The sequence below is a fragment of the Diceros bicornis genome, chromosome 15, assembly GCF_020826845.1.
Source record: "Diceros bicornis minor isolate mBicDic1 chromosome 15, mDicBic1.mat.cur, whole genome shotgun sequence".
Classification (NCBI taxonomy): Eukaryota; Metazoa; Chordata; class Mammalia; order Perissodactyla; family Rhinocerotidae; genus Diceros; species Diceros bicornis.
Window position 1 is genome coordinate 43,230,350 of NC_080754.1, and position 19,902 is coordinate 43,250,251.

The 19,902-nt window shown below is 40.9% G+C and overlaps 1 protein-coding gene across 1 annotated transcript in view; it reads left to right on the forward strand.

The window, feature by feature from the left end:
* The window catches only part of PEX5L (peroxisomal biogenesis factor 5 like), a 92,640-nt gene that overhangs the window by 64,465 nt on the left and 8,273 nt on the right, over window positions 1-19,902 (forward strand). Inside the window, exons 7-9 of the mRNA XM_058556294.1 lie at window positions 12,877-12,993; window positions 15,529-15,672; window positions 18,708-18,778. Coding sequence (XP_058412277.1) covers window positions 12,877-12,993; window positions 15,529-15,672; window positions 18,708-18,778 — 332 coding nt within the window. The remainder of the gene's footprint in view (window positions 1-12,876; window positions 12,994-15,528; window positions 15,673-18,707; window positions 18,779-19,902) is intronic.

Sequence of the window (19,902 nt, forward strand, 5' to 3'; positions counted from 1 at the left end):
TTAAATCGGTGCTCTAGTGGGTGGGGCAGACCCTGGGCTAGCAGGCCTCAGGGAGAACTCCAATGGCGTCTGTGTCAGCACGCCCACACCAGGCCACAACAATGGCCGCCGCCAAAGTCCCAGTCCCTGGAGAGGTCTCACCCCTCACCGAGATGCACTCAGGGCCTATTAGGTGAGTCTCTTGTCACCAAAGCACTGTGCACCTTTCTTTCTGGTGATTTTAGGATGCTTCCTGAAACGGGTGAGTTTGTGTGCGGGCCCTTTAAGAGCCAGTTTTAGTTTCTTTGTGAACCGGGTTTTCTGGGGGTGCTCCCCAGTGTTTTAGTAGCAGGCACAGTCAGATATTATGCCGCTGGTCTAGATTGTGCTGGGTCCACAATATGCCCACAGCGGGGGCGCTCCTGGCTCAGGGCCCTGCGCCTCCAGGGAGGGTGCGTACCTGTGCGCTGCTCCTGGCGGTCATGAAGCTGGCGGCTTGTGAAGGTGGCGTTTTTCTCTCCAGAAGGGAGTCTCTGCCTCTTCCACCTCAGTTAGGATTGTCCGTTGTTGCAGGAGTTCCTCTCATCCAGTTTTCAGTTCTGTCTCAGGGGTAATTTTTCCACGAGTAGTTGTAAATTGGCTGTGTCCACGGGAGGAGGTGAGTTCCGAGTCTGCTTACGCCGCCATCTTGACTCGATTTCCCTGTGTCTTTTTATTCTTATTTGCTCTCAATCCATGGCAGTTTGGCTGCCACTCCTATTCCATGGACATTGCTCTGGACAAAATCACCACATCTCCACTACCGTTCACGGTCACAGATGCGCTTCAGCCTAATTTAACATCTCCACAGCATTCGACACTGTGAAACATTTCCTCCACTTAAGGATCCTCTCCCATTGGATTTTCTGACCCCACGCTCTTTCTTCCTCTCAAGTGAGTTCTTCCTCCTCTGCCTATTCCTTGTTGCTGATGTTCCCTGGAGTGCAACGCCAGGCAGCCAGCTCCCCTCTCCTGACACACTCTCACTGATTGAACGCATCCCCTTATGTGGTTCCAGTCACTACTCAGATGCTGATGACTCAAAATCTACATCTCTGGCTCTGATTTTCCTCCTGAGACCAAACCCATGTAGCCCACAGCCTACTCAACATCTATGCCCGAACATACTAAAGGCGCCTCAAACTGAGCACATCCAGATCTGAGCTCTTCACCATCACCCTGCTGCGCGTTTTCTGTTCTCTACCTCAAGAATAGGATCCCCCAAGCGAAAAGCCTCATGTCTCTGTCTCTTTCTCTCTTTGTCCCTGCAACATCTATATCTCCCCCAACATCTAGTCAAATACCAAGAGCTGTTGATTCTACTAAACATCTCTTAAATCCACCCATTTCTCTCCATCTCCACTGCCAACACCCTGCTCTGGTCACCGTCGTCTCTTATACAGACAACTCTAACAGCCGTGTAACTGATCTCGCTGCCTCCAGAGTGGAGAATGGAATGCTTTACTTACTCTATTCTCTTCATTTCAGTCAGAATAATCTTTCTAAAACACAGATCTAAATAATGACTTCCCACTTCTCCTTAGAATAAAGTCCAAACTCATTGACCTAGCTCTGTAAGATTCTTCATGATCTGGACCATTCTTGCCTCTAATCCTCAACTCTGACTTCCACCTTGATGTCTACACTGACATCATAATAAATTGTCAGTTCCCAGAATAGGCCACGTAATCTTCCTCCAGCTTTTGCACGTGCTGTTCCTCCTATCAGAAATGTCCTTTCCTCACCGTTATCCGTTACTTGGCTAACTGTTCACTCTTAGAGTCTTGGTTAGCTTTTACTGCTTCCAGGAAGATGCCTGAACTCCCAAGGCTAGGTTGGGTTCCCTTCCTCTTTGCTCCCAGAGCACCTTTTCTCGCCTTATCTTACAGTTCTGTATTGCATTTGTCTGTGCCCCCACTAGACTGCACACTCCAGTGGCAGGATCAGCATCTGTCTTGTTCGTTGCTGTACAATGGCTAGAGCATTGCATGCTACATAGTAGGCTTGTCAATAATTTGGCTAAATGAGTGAATTAAATGTGCAAGTATATATAGTAAATTACTTTAAGAAGATACTACCCTTCAGATTTTACAATCACCTCAATAAAAGATGTTCTGTATGAAAAAAAAATCCATTTTATAAAGACAGCATTTTATAAAGATGTATTTCATAAAGACATTAGAAAGGCATTGCTATCTTGTACATCTAAGTATTTCTTTTTTAAAATGTTGTGCCTGGCCTTTCACAATGTGTTCCTGACTACATAATAGCTCCTGAGAGCAGTGAAGCTATGTATATCATTTGTGAAAGTGCAGCAAAGCTTGCCAGTACAGTCCAATAACTGAAAATAGAAGAATGCCAATCCATCACAGCCTCCTCTCCATTGTTTGCTAGGTTCTGTGGAAAAGAGCGGTCCTATGGTAAATTTTCTCCCAGGCTGGTGGAGTCTCTGGCCTGGCATTTTTATTGGGCTTCTCTTCTGTGTTTTGATACTGGGAATGAGGCAGCTGCTGCCAAGAAACTAGATCCGACGCCGAGCATCCTTGGCAGAGAAAATATTTCTCCAGTTCTATCCAAATTAATCTTCACAGGCCAATAAATCCATATACAAGGAGAATGTGTGATGATTTTGACCATCTGGAATTTTTTTAAGGCATTAGTAGGTGTAACAGAGACTACCTAGCTCCAGAGTAGCTATGAACAGCTGGGTATTAGCTCAAGGGAGCATGCACATGGCCCCCTTCCCACGCGATCCCACCACCCTGATCCAGGGCAGGGGAGCTCCCGGTGGCTTTTCAGCATCCTCGCCTTGCCGTTGAGTTAGCCAGTTTGATTTCAGTGTCAAAGAAAGCAGCTTCAACCAGTTTCCTTCCCAATACCCTCATAAGATAACAAACAGGATCTAGACTCTGCCTTCACACCTGGTCAACCATGGTGACAATCAAATAGTCAAAAAGATAAAGGGAGAAAGTCAAAATTGCAGTACAATATGCTCAATACAATATGAGTGATTTTTCTATCTGAATTTTCCTGCCAAAATGACTGACCCAGTTTCTTTTTTTCTTCTTAAATACCCCTAAGGGATGGGCCCAGGGGTGGGGGATTTCCACCACAGAAGGCGGTGTCCTCATGAGTATTAGATATAACAAGTTAAATTCTTGATCACCAGGAAAAAATGTTACAAAGGAAACTGCTTCTAAACCAATCCCTCTGTTGACCTTGCCCTGCAGCAAAGGAAAGAGGAGGAGGAAAGAACCTGTTTACATGCCCAGACATCCTAAGGTTGCTTTAGTTGTAGCTATAAATGCTACCCGGGCAGGCTTGATGTTCTAAGCCCAGTACGGTACTTTGATCATTTCCCTAAGTGCTCACAGCAGCCCTGTCAGGTGAGTGTCACTCCCATTTAACGTGGGGAAATTGGGACAGAGAGAAATTCAGTCACTTGTCCAAGGTCACACCACGATTAAGTGGTGGAGGTGGGATTCTGACGGGCTCTAACTCCAAAACTCCTGCTTTTCATTGCTGTTCCTAATATGAAGAATGTTTGCATGTTTTGCAGGCCGTGAACCAACTATAGCACTTCAAAGTTGTTGGTCATCTGAAAATGATTCCTTTATCAAAGATTGTCTCTTATTTGTTTTAAAACCAACAACAATAAGCGAAATCAAAAAGTTGGGGGAGGAAAGGTCAGGAACTACCCAGAAATCTCACTACACTAATAAATTAACTGTTATCAGTTTTTCATGTTTCTCTCAGTCTTTGTCCAATCTGTATGCATAATTATACATAGCTTCAAAGGCCATTTTAAATGACTAGTTAGTATTGAAAAGATAAATACATCAAATGAGTTGTCTCCTCAGAAACATACAAAAATTATTTTAATTCTACCCTCCACATTCTTGGTTTCATTTCCTTTTCTGGAACAATAACAACAACAAAATCTTGAAGAAATCTGATTCACACAACAGATGTGAGTATTAGAGAACCTGCTGGCTAATTGGAGATGAGTTTCACTGGAAACAATCATACAGAAACAAACTATGTGTGGTAAATTCCTATCCCTGATAGCTTCTCAGGATACACCAAATTTATCTCACCAAAGAGCTCTGTGGAACTGCAGATGCTCATGCCCTGGGTCTCTATATGAGCATTTTCCAGGCTGTGTTCTGGGAAACCCTAACCACACACACACACACACACACACACACACACACACACATACACTCAGAGTTACAAGGTAAATACATTTAGGGACTATTGCTTATATGCTCCTCTTAGGGATTTAAAATGTACATTAGCATATGAAGATCCTGGGAAGTCATGCAGTAAGGAATCTGTCCACTTTTGTCCAGAAGTTGCAAACTCAGTTACCAGGATTCAGGCAGGTAAAGGTAAGATCTAGTGGGGACTGTGATGAAGTGGAGACCACGTCTACCACTTGAGAGTTGCTGCTTCTAGACACGTGGGCCTAATATTAACAGATCTTCATGAAATGTCTGAAATCTGAGTTTTGATGTGAAATTTCACATCCAGAATGCAGGGGGAGAAACATGTCTAGATCTGGCCTACAGGCCACCAATTTGCAGCCTTTTTTTTAACCTAAAGTTTCTCAATCTCATTTGACCACAGAACTCTTTGTTTCTAGAACACTCTTTGGGGAAATGCTACTACACTTCATTATCCTGCCAACCCTTTAAGGACGCCCCAGTCATAAGGTCCCTTCTCTACACCTAGTCTTCCTTCCCTGCTCCAGTCCGCTGACCTAAAGTATGTTCCACTTACTCTGTGTAATAAATTACTCCAATAGTTGTGGCTTAAAACAACAATATTTATTTTGCTCAGAAATCTGTAATTTGTAGGGCTCAGAGAAGATGGCTCATCTTTGTTTCAATAGGTGTCAACGTGGCTTGAAGGCTAGCAGCGATGGCAAGGGGTGGGAACCATTTGAAGACACTCTCACTCATGTGTCAGATGGCTGATGCTGGTAGTCACCTGAGACCTTAGCTGCAGTAGATGGCTGACACACCTACATGTGGCCTTTCTTTGAGGCCTGGGCTTCCTTCCAACATGGGAACTAGATTCCAAGGGTGAGTGTCTGGAGAGAAAGGAGAGAGGCAGGCAGAATCTGTATCACCTTTTAGGATCTAGCCTCAAAAGTCACACTGTCACTTTCATTGTATTCTATTTGTCAAGGCAAGCATTTAAAGACAGGGCAATAGCCTCCATCTCTTAATGGAGTGTTGCAAGGTTCTGAAGAGGATGGGAAACTAGAAATACTGTTGTAGCCCATTTTGGAAGATGCAATCTGCCATAAAAGGAAAGAGTGAAATATCTTGAATTCTGGCTCTTTTATTTACCAATAATAGTGTGACTTTGAGCAAGCAACTTCATCTCTTTTTGCATCATTTGTTCACCCTATCCTGAATTACAATTGCCTCTATTTTTATTTTATCATGGGATAGTGAGCCTCTTGAGAATAGCATCCACATCTAGGTGTTTTGTTTTGTTAATAGTCCTATAATGCAAAGCACAAACACATAGTTTGGGTTTAGTAAATATTTCTAAAACCTTGTTTTTTAAAACTAGTAGGAGGGCTGGCCCAGTGGCATAGTGGTTAAGTTCACGCACTCTGCTTTGGCAGCCCGGGGCTCGCGAGTTCGGATCCCAGGCATAGACCTACATACCTCTCATCAAGCCATGCTATAGCAGCATCCCACCTATAAAGTGGAAGAAGATTGGCACAGATGTTAGCTCAGTGCCACTCTTCCTCACCAAAAAAAAAAACTAGTAAGGAGTTTCCTAGTAAATTTCATGACTTGTAGACATGGCTAAAGGAAAAGAAATCCCCTCTGGAATTGAGTCACACTGCTTGTAGTTCACTATTGCTCTGTGCTAGTCTCAGCCTATCGATAACCAATGTTGTGGCTGGACCAGCCCTTGTGGTTCTTATTATGATTGCAAGATGCCCTTAGCAATAACCATCAGGAAACTTTGAAAAAAAAAAAAAAGAAGTTTATTACTTACAAATCCTGGAATTTACATGGCCCACCTGGGGCCACACAGTGAGATAGGAGTGGAGAGAGAGAGAGGGCCTGAGGTTCTGCTTTTATTGGGGTCGAAGGTGGAGGCCTAGAGTTTTGAGGTCTCACTCTTTATTGCTGAATTTAAAACCTAAGAGTGGGAATTTAAAGTGTGGGAAGAGAAAAAACAATTGGGTCCAATGGTCAGTTATCAAAATCAACCAAGATCTCTAAAACAGAGGATTCTAGGGGGAAGGTAGGGGCTCTGTCTAGTCGAGTGGCTGGCAATGTGTTTATCTTTGAAGTAGATGCCATCTTTGAAGTAGATGCCTCTCTGAAGTGGATGGCTTGGCAAGCAAAGCTTAAGTCAGGCACTTGCCTCACAAAAAGAAAAGCCGACTGTCAGGGCTCACACTACAACTGTCCACATGTCACTTTCTTTATCACATGACTTGTTGTCACTTGGAACATGAGACAAGGCTCAAACCCAAGGGCCAGCCCCATCTCCTCGTGCCTGTGGTAAAGGAGCCCTATAGTCTCCCGCCACTAGTTTCGCAAAGAGCACCAGGAGGCCTGCAAGAAGTAAACAGCCTCTAAGAAATTGGCCCCACAAAACCTTACCCCCAAAGCGGCAGCACATCCCAGGCTTAGTCTCCAAACCTCACTCTGGTGCACTTCAGAGCTGTTCTTTGTTGTGAATACAAATACCACTGGAGCCACAAACCCACATATAATCACGTGAAATTTCAGGTTCTGCAGAGGCATTCATTTGCTAATGAATATCCTGAGAGCCCTTTCAAAAAGGACCCCTGCCCATTTGAACACCTTTTGCTCCTTGTGCTTTCATACTCCATTCCCCTTTGCCACTTGCCAGGTGGAGAAGAATAGAAAGGAAAGAACGGGAAACTATCTTAGATTCTCTGTTAGAAATGGCTCTTGGTTGCCTTCTGACATCATCCTCAAGCCTTGTATTGCATTATTTCCAGCTTCCTGCGCCCTCTCCTCTCCTTCCCATCATTTCCTATTTTTCCTTCCCACGTTTCTGCAGCTAACCTGCTGGTATGTTGTTTGGTGAGAGCCTCAGGCTATTCACCCAGGTGCCTGCCAACCTCGGCAGCGATGGGTGACTCCATTAAACAAGAAGCCTGTCTAACCCAGAGGCAACTGGAAAATCTGTCGAGTGCTAGTACCAATATGTTTGTTTTTCAACACTTCTGAACCAACCAATTTATAGTTTGTGGGATTGCATCCTCTGTCTATCCGAGAAATATTATTTTTCATTTATGAAGATAAAATAACATTAACTGCCAGTTCCTTAGTTCTTGTATGTTATAAATTCTAAGCACTGCACATACATTGTTTCACTTAATCCACACAACCACCCTAAGAGACTTTTTACATTTTACGGATGAGGAAACTGAGTTAAAAGACGTGAACTAAATTGCCAAAGGTCATGTGACAAAGGGCATAGCCAGGATTGCAGCCTCTTCTACCTAATGCCAAAGCCCATGTGTTTTCTTCCCTATACATTTAGACTGAGAAAGGGGCATACATGACAGATCCATTTCTTATCTCATAGAGATTTTATTAATTTTGAGCCTTCCTGTTTGACTCAATAAATCAATTCATTAATAACATTGCAACTCAGGGTTGTAAGAGACCATAGAATTTATTAGGTCAAACTGATCTGTGAATCGTCTTTATAGCACTCCTCACACTGGCTATTCTGTGTCTGTTTGAAGACTTCTGATGTTGGGGAACCCATCCTTCTGAGGAGGAAGCCGTCCATTCCATTTTCAGGCAGCTTCATGTTGCATTTGATAAAAATCTGTCTCCCTGGAACTGCAATTCATTCATCCTAGTTCTGCTGTCTGCAAAACAAGGCTAAGCTGGCTTGCTCAGCTCTCATCACCCCTCTGAGCCTTGCTTTACCAGGCGATTTGCTTCATAAACAGGGTTACTCTTGCCTGTACACTCTTGCCTGAATAGACTCCAGTTTGTCAATGACCCTCACTACCTGGGGCACGCAAGACTGTGCCCAGAGGTCAAACTAATTCTGACCAATCAAAATTCAACCACATCCTTAATCAAGGTGCTGCACATCTATGACTGCAGCCCCAGGTTGAATATGTTCTTTGGGCAGCCACATGGAATCTTCGACTAATATTGAGCTCTTAGTCAACAAGAAATGTGGTAAGTGGGGACATTTCAGCCACTCTTCTCCAGCCTGGGGTACCGGATCCCCGGCCAATGAGGTCGCTAACTGATCTGCACATAACTTCACTTCAACAAAAATTGTTTGTTGTGGCAAATACTTCATCCAAACTTGCATAGTGATTTTCATTCCTCATCATGTAAAGGGGTACTCTCTTTTCTTTTGCATACGCGGAATGGGTTGGTTGTCTGTTTGGTTTTTTTTTTTTTTGAAGTTTTGATTCAGTGATGGTTAATCAATGGATGTCTAAAGAGGCAAAGGAAAGTCAGACTCCTCACAGGCAGAATTAGCATGTAATCTCACATTAGCCAGTTCTTTTACAACACAACCCCAGGATCTTTCTAATCGACAATTAGGTTTGACACAAAAGTGAAAGTATCTCTATTTTAACTCAAGGATGACCAAAATAAATGGGTGAATGGAAACTGATAATATGCTGCTAGCCCTTAAAATTCCCTGGTTTAAATTAAATTGCTTGTTTTCTTATTCTTTATGTTTTAATTAATATTTAGTTTTGTCATGACTCTTATAGAAATTTTTATTTTCTAGTTTTACAATCGAAAAGCAAAGGGAAAATGTCAAATATACTTTGGGGAAAACGCTTTAAAGTACAATTTTTGGAGATCAGTGAACAGGTTAGATGCCCCCTCACAAAAAAGAAGAATGATCCTGGGCTAAGATCTTTCTTCCTTCTTATTCTGATTTTCTGAGTCGATCTGCATAGACAAAGAAGCCTGAGCTACTGTCCAATGAACCCAGTCTTCTCACTTTACAAATGATGGAAAATAATGTACAGATGGGTTAAAATGACTTGCTTAAGTTCACATGGATAACGGCAGCTTCTAGCACACGTCTCTCTTCTTCTAAACCATTGATACAGAATATCGTTTTGAAGGAATTCAGAGAGGCGGGAGATTGCTGTAGTGTGGGGTCTTGGAGAAAACATCATGGAGGAATTGAAATTGAAAAAAAGTAAGCATTTTTTAACCAAATCTTACTTTGTCACCAAAATAACACAGGCTAGCAATAGAAAATTGGGGAAATGCTGAAAAGTACAAGGAAAGGTGATGGAGCCATTACTCGTAATCCTAACCCATGAAAGCAGTGCGATTGGTGCATTTCTCTGCCGTCCTTTTTTCCCCGGCACATTATTTGTTGTTGTTTTCTATCATTGTGAACATACTACTTATCGAGGAACATTATAACTCAAGGCCTGTTCCATGTTGTAATAAACTCTTCATAAATACCATTTTAATTGGTACATAACAGTCCATTTTCGCCATAATCTTTTTAACTTTGCTCCTATTTTTGAATAATTTGGTAGAGGGAAAGATTTAAATGAAAAGAGGAAAGATATCTGGAAGAGCATATGTATTTACAGCAAATTAAAACACCAAAATACCTCCAGATGTGTATTTGAGCTTTGAGGTTGTGGGTGATTTTTGTTTCATTCTTTGTATTTTTCTCAATGGTACAAAGACACTAATACGCACACCTACTTTTATTGAGCATTTACCATGTACTTTATGCCACAGATACGCTTTCTTATTTATCCCTCATAATGACGACCAAGATCACTATGGTATCTTCACTTTAAAGATAAGGAAGATGAGACCGAGAGAAGTAAGAGACTTGCGGAAGGTCAGTGGTAGAGACAGCATTTGTTCCCAGGTCTGTCTGAGGAGAAAGCAGCTGTTCTTAGCCACCATACTGCGTATCCCAAGTTTTTTACAAATATTTACCGTTGTTACAATCAAAAAACTATTTTTAAAAATGAAAATAGATTGCAAACAATAGCTCATTTCTGGTGAAAGCAGATAACTTATTACCTGTGGAGTATAAAAAACAATCTACCAAAACCCCACAACAGCTAAGAACATCGTCAATACCTAAAGTCCCCTCAGTCATGTCTAAAATGTTTAAAATTCAAATATGTTTCAGGTTTCTCTGAAATTGATTAGAAATAGAAAAAAGAAGCAGCGTTAATTGCAGTTACGTGAATGAAGTCTGGATTCTGAGACTGGATGAAAATTGATTGTGCTAAAAATAGTCTTCTGTAATTAAGTGAAACTGTGCTGTGCACATTAATTAGTCGGCAGAACTAATTCTAAGTGGTAACAGTAAGTCCTGGTGTATCTCATTAAACGAGAGCTTGGCAGCCCCACCTCAGCTGAGGTTCAGCCTGTTTTCCGCAGCAGTCTTATTTATGCATCTACTGCTCTAATTTGAAACTGCAGGAACGGTGATGTGTCCTTTGGTGACCCAGATGTACACATTATAAAATCTTCCTCATTCTTTCATTCAGAAGACTTGAAATAGCTTTAGATCCCAAGGAATCTCACTGGGGGAATGTAATTGCCTTAGAAAGTACTTGAAGTCATTAGCATTTCACATCACACACCAGGGGGCTTGGGAAAGTCAGTAAACATTATAAAATTCACTTGATAGATTTCTCTTAGTTTCTATGCAGACAAGCTGAACCTGTGACTTTGTAAAGCTATTCAAGAAAATGAATCTCCAAAAATTTTCTCCAAACTCCTCAGTATCTAAATGTTCAGATTTCATGGTATTAAAAAATGGAAAGATAATTTATTTTTCTTTTTACTGTGGCTTTTAACCTTTTTTCAAATTATAAAAGCAATGCATACTCGAGGAAAATTCAGGATGTATGGAAAAGCATAAAGAAGCAGGAAAAACATCACCCATCATCCCTTCATTCAAAGACGGATTACTCTTAACATGGTAGCATATTTCTTTCTAGTCTTTTATCTAGCCATTGTCCATCTGACATCATTCTATTTGCACAATTTGGTATTCTACTAGAAAGACTCATCGAAAAAGAAATGTTGAATTTTATTCCTAACCTTAATCTAGGTAAGTGGTGGCCATTCCATGTGCTTCTAGCATCTCAGACACAGATTGTCAAGATGCCTGCTTCCCTGAGCCTTCATTGAGGGGAGGCCTCCGCTGAAGGGACAGGACCCATTTCGTGGTAGGAATGAGTATCCTGGACATAAAGGAGAAGAACACTCCTACTATTTATTTAGTAGCCTGGGATTAATCACATTCGGCTGGCCCTTATTCCCTGAACATTTGTATCCAGAAGAAATATGCTTATAATTATCATTCAGAGAAACTTTGAAGAAGAGTTTTCACCACAGAACAACCACCACCCAGGCATGAGGGTGGAGTATAGAGGGTGAGACTGGGAGGATTAAAAGGTGAAGGGCAACCTTGATGGTGTGTCAACAAGTCAAGGACTTATAATCATAGAAATTGAGATTTGCAAGTAAAGTGTATAATCTCAGTCTCAGACTCAGGTGTTCAAGGAATACTCATTTCTTTGCTTTCTTAAAAGAAAATGAAGTGGTTTCCAAGTATCTCTCTTACCAAACTGGCAGATAACTTAGTGTCAGGCGCCAAATATGGAAGGCTTATGTGGTGCCAAAAAACAAGGGCAGAGTCTCCACCCTCTGTCTATCATGCTGACTGCTAACAGCCAACCAAGCCCCAAGTGGTTCCTTGAAATCCAGCTTCTCTCTATTTCCCAGCAATGTGGGAGTCAGAGTTCAAGTCAGCCCCCTCAGTCACACCTTTTGTCGTCCTTTTGGAGGTCAGGCCAATTTGCCAGGGAAATACCTAAAAGCTAAGCACCAGGCTCCTTCTCATCAGAACCCACCACCCTCCTTCTCTTTTCCCACCCCTGGAAAGTTCCCCCTCCTCTCTTAAGTTCTTTAAGATACTTGCCCCTTTTTCCTCCCTGCAGGACACCTAAAGTACTTTCTTCAGGCTTAATAAAATAGAAGCCAACCAGCAAGAGGTCTTAGAAAAAAATTCTGCTTCAGTCCAGGAACTGGACTGCCCTGAAGTAAAGGAAAGCAAATGGCCTGATTTCCCTTTTGGAAGATGTAAAGGAAAATTATAAGGAGAAAAACACAATGTAATATTTTTCAAAAGATCATCCTCCCATAGAAAAGACCTTGAATAGGACTCAGTCAGGCTCATACCCAAAGCCGGGGTCCTTCCTTCTTTAGCACCCGGAGGCTGTGTTTGCCATGAGTGATGAGCATGGGCTTAGAAGCCAGATTGGAGTCAGGTCATGTGCAGTCCTAGCTTTGTGATCATAACCTTCTAGGCTCAGTTTTCTCCTAGCACAGTGCTTGGCACAGAGTAGGATCAACTAATGTTATTTTCCCTTGTCCGTGGCCAGCTGCCTCCCCAAGCCACTGCGCAGCCAGACCCAAAGCTGTGGCTCTAATTCCTCATATCCTAGGAGCAACTCTAGGAAAGGCTGTCCTTCCCAAAATGTGTGCCTGGTACTCCCATTTGAAACTGTTCATGTAATGGATTTTTAGCTGAATTTGGTATACATGATCCTGGTCATTCGGATGGTAGCTATTTTCCTGCCAGAGAAAATCACAACTAATCCATTTCAACACTTTGACCACTGAGTACCCTCTAGAAACTCTTCAACCATGAGTGTCATTGAATGTGGACAGTTTAAACATTTTATTCCTTCTCAGAACTCATCTTGATCTATGAGGAAAACTGTCTCTGTGGAAATAAACCAGATGATATAGCATGTTCTTAAATCCATCTCTCTTCATTTCTTCTGTCTCCTAGTCAGATACAGAGTTTTGGGATAAGATGCAAGCAGAATGGGAAGAAATGGCGCGGAGGAACTGGATATCCGACAACCAAGAAGCCCAGAACCAAGTTACAATCTCAGCTAGCGAGAAGGTGACCAGTTCTCTTCTTATATATGCTGACCAGTTTTCTCAGCCTCTTTGGATCATATTTTTATAAATTAGTTGATAACTATTTTGTGAAAACATCCAATAGTTAAAGAGACAATTTAATGTCAATCTGACCTAGAAGAAATTCTAGTAGATAAAAATAATATAATCTTCCAGTGTGTGAAGGCGGCAGAGCTGGAATGAAACATCCTTATTTTCATCAATGTTAAGACAGACAGTTTGGCAGCCAACGAGAGTTTGGATCCTGACTGCTGGCCAGTTACTGAACTAACTGACATTGGAACAAGAACTGGGCTAATCCCATAATGCTTTTCATCCGTCAGTCGCATGAGCCATGTCGATATGCAACAAGATCAGTGAAGTAGGGCTTAGGACTGTATTTCATAGGTGGTCATTACACAGCTACCAGAGAAACTCGGTGGAAAAGATACCCTTCACACAGCCAGGTCAAGTCCCAAGAGGATTCCTCAGAGATAGTCCCCGATAGGAGCCCCGGCAAACGTGTGAGTACAGTGAACAATCAGCCAAATTACCCGTGAAGTCCCAGTTGCCATAGGATTTACGCTTTTGAAAACACTTAGAAAAAAAAAAAAAACACTTGAGAAATAAGTTTAAATGACTTGAAAGAGATGTGGAATTTTCTTACACAGGAGAGAAAAAATATATATATCTATGTTTACATTATGGATCTTGTTGTGATGGAGGAAGTCTCAATAATATTCGGTTCTGGATAACTTCCATGATATTTAATTCAATCCAACAAATATTTATTGAGTGCCTACTCTGCACTAGATACTGGAGAAATGATGATTAATAGCCTCTGATCTTAGGAGATTTGCAATCCACATAGTCATTAAAATGTCTTCCTCTTCTCAATATTCTCTGTCCCACAGTAGGCCAGGCAATCTCATAAATCAGAACAACTATCTCATTAAAAATAACTGTCTTTTCCACAAAGTTATAAAAACTAAGCAAGAAGAGAGAACATTGATGTAGATCGTCAGACTCTGGGTTGTAATCCATGCACCTGAGGCATGGCTGGGGCCCTGAGCTCCTCAATCCCGAGATCCCACATCCATAACACCACTACAGAGGCTGGTCACACCCTGTGGCTTTTGATAAAGGGTTTTGTCTCTCGAAGCACCTGTGGAGGATGAAGGTCTCCATTTGATCTATTTTGAAACCTTAGTAACGTCATCAACAGACTAGCTTATTTGTATCCATCAAATTAGAAGGATCTTATGATAATCTATGCTAGTAAGGTTGCAAAAATAACGTCTCTCAGATAATTCTGATGAGAGTTTAAGCTGGGACACACTTTCTCAAAAACAATTCAGCTACACATATCAAGGGCCTCAAAATAGTTCATAGCCTTTAGCCTAATAAATCCCTCTAGAAGTCTGTCCTAAGGTAATAATCAAAGCAGACAAAGATTTGAGCTTGAGGCTTTCACTGTAGCTTACTTATGATCACAAAAAAATTGAAGGTAACCTGAATGTCCATCAATAGAGGATTGATTAAATAAATTTTAGTATAATATCAATAATCTTAATAACTAAAACTAAGTGGGGCTCAAGCTATAAAACTGCATGTATAGTATGAGCTTATTTGTTTAATTTGTATACTCATAAAAAAATAATAGAAGATTATTTGTACATTCTATATTGTTTAAATTTTTCCCATAAAAGACCTATAACTTTAAAACATGCATTCTCAATGGGACAGTGTAGCCACCAATGAGGCAAAAACTGGTTTGAGGAATGGGAGGGTGAAAAAAATCTTAAATATTACATGGTTTATAGCCCTCCAGAGGGCCACAGAACAAAAACAGATGTACAGTACATGGTATCAATATTTCAGGGGGTGGGTGGCAGCACTTAGCAAAAATATGTCCAAAAAGTCAGTGTTGTTGTTGTTGTTGTTGTTGTTTTGTGAGGAAGATCGGCCCTGAGCTAACATCTGCCAATCCTCCTCTTTTTGCTGAGGAAGACTGGCTTTGGGCTAACATCCGTGCCCATCTTCCTCCACTTTATGTGGGACGCGGCCACAGCATGGCTTGACAAGCGGTGCATCGGTGCGTGCCCAGGATCCGAACCGGCGAACCCCGGGCCGCCGCAGCGGAGCACGCGCACTTAACCACTTGCGCCACCGGGCCGGCCACAAAAAGTCAGTATTTTTAAAATCTTGGGGGGAAATGGTTAAAACAAAAAGAACAAAAGAAATATCAGAAGGAAAACAAACTCCAAAATATCAGCAGAGATCATATTTAGGTTGCAGCGTTATGGGTAACTTTTTGTTTCTTTTTATATTATTTGATAACAAAATAACATTATCTAAAATTTATACAATGAAAATGTAGTACATTCATAATAAGGAAAAAACAGTAATTAAAATTTAATTGAAATTAAGTTAATTAAACAATTTAAATAAATGAATTAAAATTCAAAAAGAACTTATTGAATGGAAGAATGAAGAGATAAGTCCATGAATCTTGTCTTGGCCCTTCTCTGTGTTGTAGGGCTATTACTTCCACACTGAAAACCCCTTCAAGGACTGGCCTGGAGCATTTGAAGAAGGTTTAAAAAGGCTGAAGGAAGGGGACCTGCCAGTCACCATCCTGTTCATGGAGGCAGCGATTCTTCAGGACCCCGGAGATGCAGAGGTATCATTTCCCCTTCATCCTGCCAGGCTCAAAAAGTGGTTGCATGTGCTAATGAGGGACAGAGGGTGACAGAGCTCTCTCTGCTGGGTTGCATTTTCATCAAGTAAAGGTTCCCCAAGGAGTTAACCTGGCTTAGTCTGACATTTGAAAGTTACAAACAGGTACCTGTTTTCTAACCAAATCTGCAGTATCTGTGGTGCCCACAAAGAAAGGGTGGCCACAGGAAATGACAAACCAAAATCGCCAACCTGGAAGCTCAGCAGTGTTCAGGGGGCAGTGTACAGTGTCGTCTGGATCTACAGCTACGACATATCTTACCCTTCCTTGACTCACTCAACATTTGTAGAGCACATTAACTATGTCCCAAGAATCGTGCCAAGCACTAGCTTAAAATATTGAAGAGCTGGAAAGATAAAACAGTTGAAAAGACACATTTGTGGTCTATCTGGAGAGGCAAGTAAATAAATCACTGCACTGTAATAAAAGTAATGTCAGATAATGCACAGGATGTTAGGAGAGCAGAGAGCAGGGCTCCCAACCCAGCCTTCCCCTCCTAGTGAATCCAAAGCCCTGTTTTGAAGGAGAGAGGATTAACTAAAGACAGCAGGAGAGTCCAGTTGTTATTAAGAGGAATTGGTTCCTGGGTGGGCAGACGGGCATGAAACCAGGTTGGTGGGGAGAGAGGAGGAGAGAACATAGGAGAGGAGGCAGGAAGAGGTAGGCAAGAGCTTGACCTTTATCCTGAAAGCCATGGGGAACCACTAGGAAGAGAGACTCGATCTGATTTGCATGTTAGAAAAACCCCTTTCTCCGAGATGTGGAGGGTGATTGGAGACAGAGGCTGAGAGACCACCAAAGTGGCTTCTGCCACCCTATCTTGGTGTACGTTACGTTTCCAAACTTGCGAAGGCCTGTAATAAGATAGTGGCAGGTATAAAGGCTTCTTTTTTAGTTTGTGAGTAATTTTCAGGAAACATCTTGTAAGGGATATTCCCAGAGTAATTTGTAGGAATTTTAGGGTTGGATGTATACAGTGCTGAGAAGGCAGTACATAACAGTGGTTAAGCTTCTAGACTCTGCTGTCCTAACTGTGTAGGTTCAAATCCCTGCTCTACCGCTGGTCAGCCAAGGCCCTTGTGATCTAGGACAAGTCATTTCAACCCTCTAAGCTTCAGTTCCCTCACATGTAAAATGGAAATCACGATTATAATAACTATTTCATTGGGTGTTGTGAAGATTGATTGAATTCGTACAAATACAGTGCTCAGTTCAGTGCCTGGCACATCAATATTTAACCTTCATTATTATTATTGGTTGTACTTAGTTTGTATAGAAAGAACAAATAAACTTATCACTAGTTAAAGCCCCTGGTATCCTGTTAGTCAAAACCTTGACAGTGAATGAGATTGAACTGAGAGCTGGAATTCTGAACCAAATACTGGAATTTTTAAAAAGATACATGAATCTTGTAGAAGAGAAAGTCATTGCATTAATAGAAAACTACAGGCCACCCTCCAAAAAATAGTATTGTCATCTTACATTTCTAAATGCTCTGTGTTTTCATGTATATTATATCATTTGACATAACAGCCAGCAGAGGTAAAAAAAAAAAAAAAGTATACATTATTATTCCAGATTCATAAATGAGAAAATTAGGACACTTAGCAACTAATGGATCCTAGACAAAGACCCAGGGCTTCTGAATCTCTGGCGACCCCAAGGCTAAGATATGGGGACAGTGAAAATGACAGCACACCCAAAGGCTAGGAAGAAGCCCCCAGAGAAAGATTGTTTCATCTATCTTTTCTTAAGAAGCATTCTAAGGTGTGTGGAAGGTGAAATCAAAATAGAGGCTGCCAAATGTACATTTGAAAGATTAAAAAGAATCCTTGATACTCTAGGGGAAAATAATCAGTATTTTTTATGAGTTTATATGGTATGTGTAATAATAACCCATGAGGGGAAAAGCCAATATAGCACTTTATTTTTTTACAGCACTTTGAGATGACTCTATGTGTTTTCATACAGTTTTGTTTTAAAATGTCCATAGCATTCATTCTCAAAGGTGGGAGAGTTATACATTTCCCATACCTTTTTAAATCCCTAGGACTCTGATACAGCCCCATCCCCAGCAAATCTGAGGACAATGAGAGGTTTTGTTGATGTATATTGCTCTTGTAATGGTGTGAGAATTATTATTCTTATAAGTATACAAATAGAAATTTGTTATACTATAAACTTTCATTCTAGATATGAAAAATGTCATCTTCTTGAAGATATTCTTCACATTATTGACAATAGCAAAGCCTTGGAAACAGCCTTAGAGCAATAAGGGAATTGGTTGAGTAAATAATGAGATATCCATTCAACAAAATTTAAATTAAAAATTATAAGTAGGGGGATTTTGTAAAAACATGAAAAAGTACTTATGATACAATATAAAGTGTAAGTGTAGGCTGTAAAATAATATATATACATTACATTGCATTTATATGTGTTTCATGCATTTTAACAATGATTATATTAGAGCGGTGAGCACATTGTAGGAGCTTTGTTTTTGTTTTGTTTTCCCTAGTTCCTAAATTTCCTGTTACCTCTTGTAATAACTGCTTGACTTTCATTTACACAAGCTAATTTCATTTTGTACATCTTGAGTTTCCTTATTATAAACTTTAGACTACTTAGCTACATTTCTGGGTTATTTTTCTACCTCTTTTCCTCACAATTGCTTAATTTTATGTTTATCTTTTGGTTTGAAGATCCTTAATACCATGAAATCTCAGAAACTGAGAGGTTTCCATGGGTCGCATGAGAGAATAAATACTGAGAGTTTGTAAATAATGACAGGGGATCTTGACCCAGGTGTCACAAGAGTTTGAACGAAGAATGCATGTGATATTTTTCCCTTTAACAAGACTTTCACTTCTGAGACAGGTTGCTCTGCATAGAGGGATCTGTCACAGGTGAGCAACCAACTAAAGCACATGAGTGATTCCGCTTCCTCTTGCAATGCTGACATCAGTTGTTTTTCATAGGCATGGCAGTTCCTCGGGATCACCCAGGCGGAGAACGAAAACGAACAAGCAGCTATTGTCGCCCTCCAGAGGTAGATGCAGCTAAGTGCAAAACCACGGGCCTGGTGGACACTGGTCTTTTGACCCTTAAGTACATTGTAAAGAATTGTGCCAGGATCAGTGCTGAGATGCCACTTATTACTTACACTTAGCTCTGGAAAACAGGAACTCATGAGGAAATAATGTTCCTAAATCGCAATGTTTTGCCATCTACAAATCAATTGACCTTCATTAGCATGAAAGAGTGTGACAAGAGCAGTCATAAAATAGACTCATTCAATAAATAGTTCCTTTTAACTTTCTAGCCTTCTGCAGCATCTGACTTTTCTACAGGAAAAAACATACTCAAAATAATTCCAATGTAATTTTAGCTCTTTGTGTCTATGAAGAATCTCCTGAGATAGTTTCAGCAACCTCAAAGTCTAACTTCTGAGCCCCTGACAAAAGGTCTAGATTACTTTGGGTGGGTGTAGCACCACATCTTATTTGATTAGAGCCCCTATTTAAACCCTAGAAAAATAGCCCCTACCAAATAAACTTCCACTTGCCCTACTCTTTCTTATAAATAAATAGGTAAATAAATAAATAAATAGAATCTCTTCCTAAAGCACTGATATAGGTACTAACTAGGTCTTCCTGCTCAAAGTCTTATCCAGGCACTGCCAGCATCATCACCACCTGGGAGCTCATCAGACCTGCACAGCCTCGGGCCCACCTGGGCCTACCATATGAGAATCTGCATTTTACCAGATCCCCAGATGATTCTCACGTACATTGAAGTTTGAAAAGCCCTTGCTGGAGACCAGTGGAATAGCATGAGGGGAGCAGCTGTAGCCTGTGCCTCCTATAAACCCATATCAGTAGTCTGCAAACACAGGAATTTCCCTCTCCTTTACAAACACTGTACAATCTTTTATCTTTGGATGTTCAAATTTAGTTCAAGTCAGTTTGCTTTACAGATAAGGTATATTTAATATATTGATAGTAGAGCAGTGTTAAAATAATGATATCCCCTGCTTTTCATTAGATAAACTAACTACTAATAAATTATGTGCAAGGATTAGCCACATTCTATAGTTTTAAAACCATTTATTAAAATTACCAAACCTAGCACTCATAGGATGAGTTTTAACTTTCTTAAAAATATGCGTAGGTC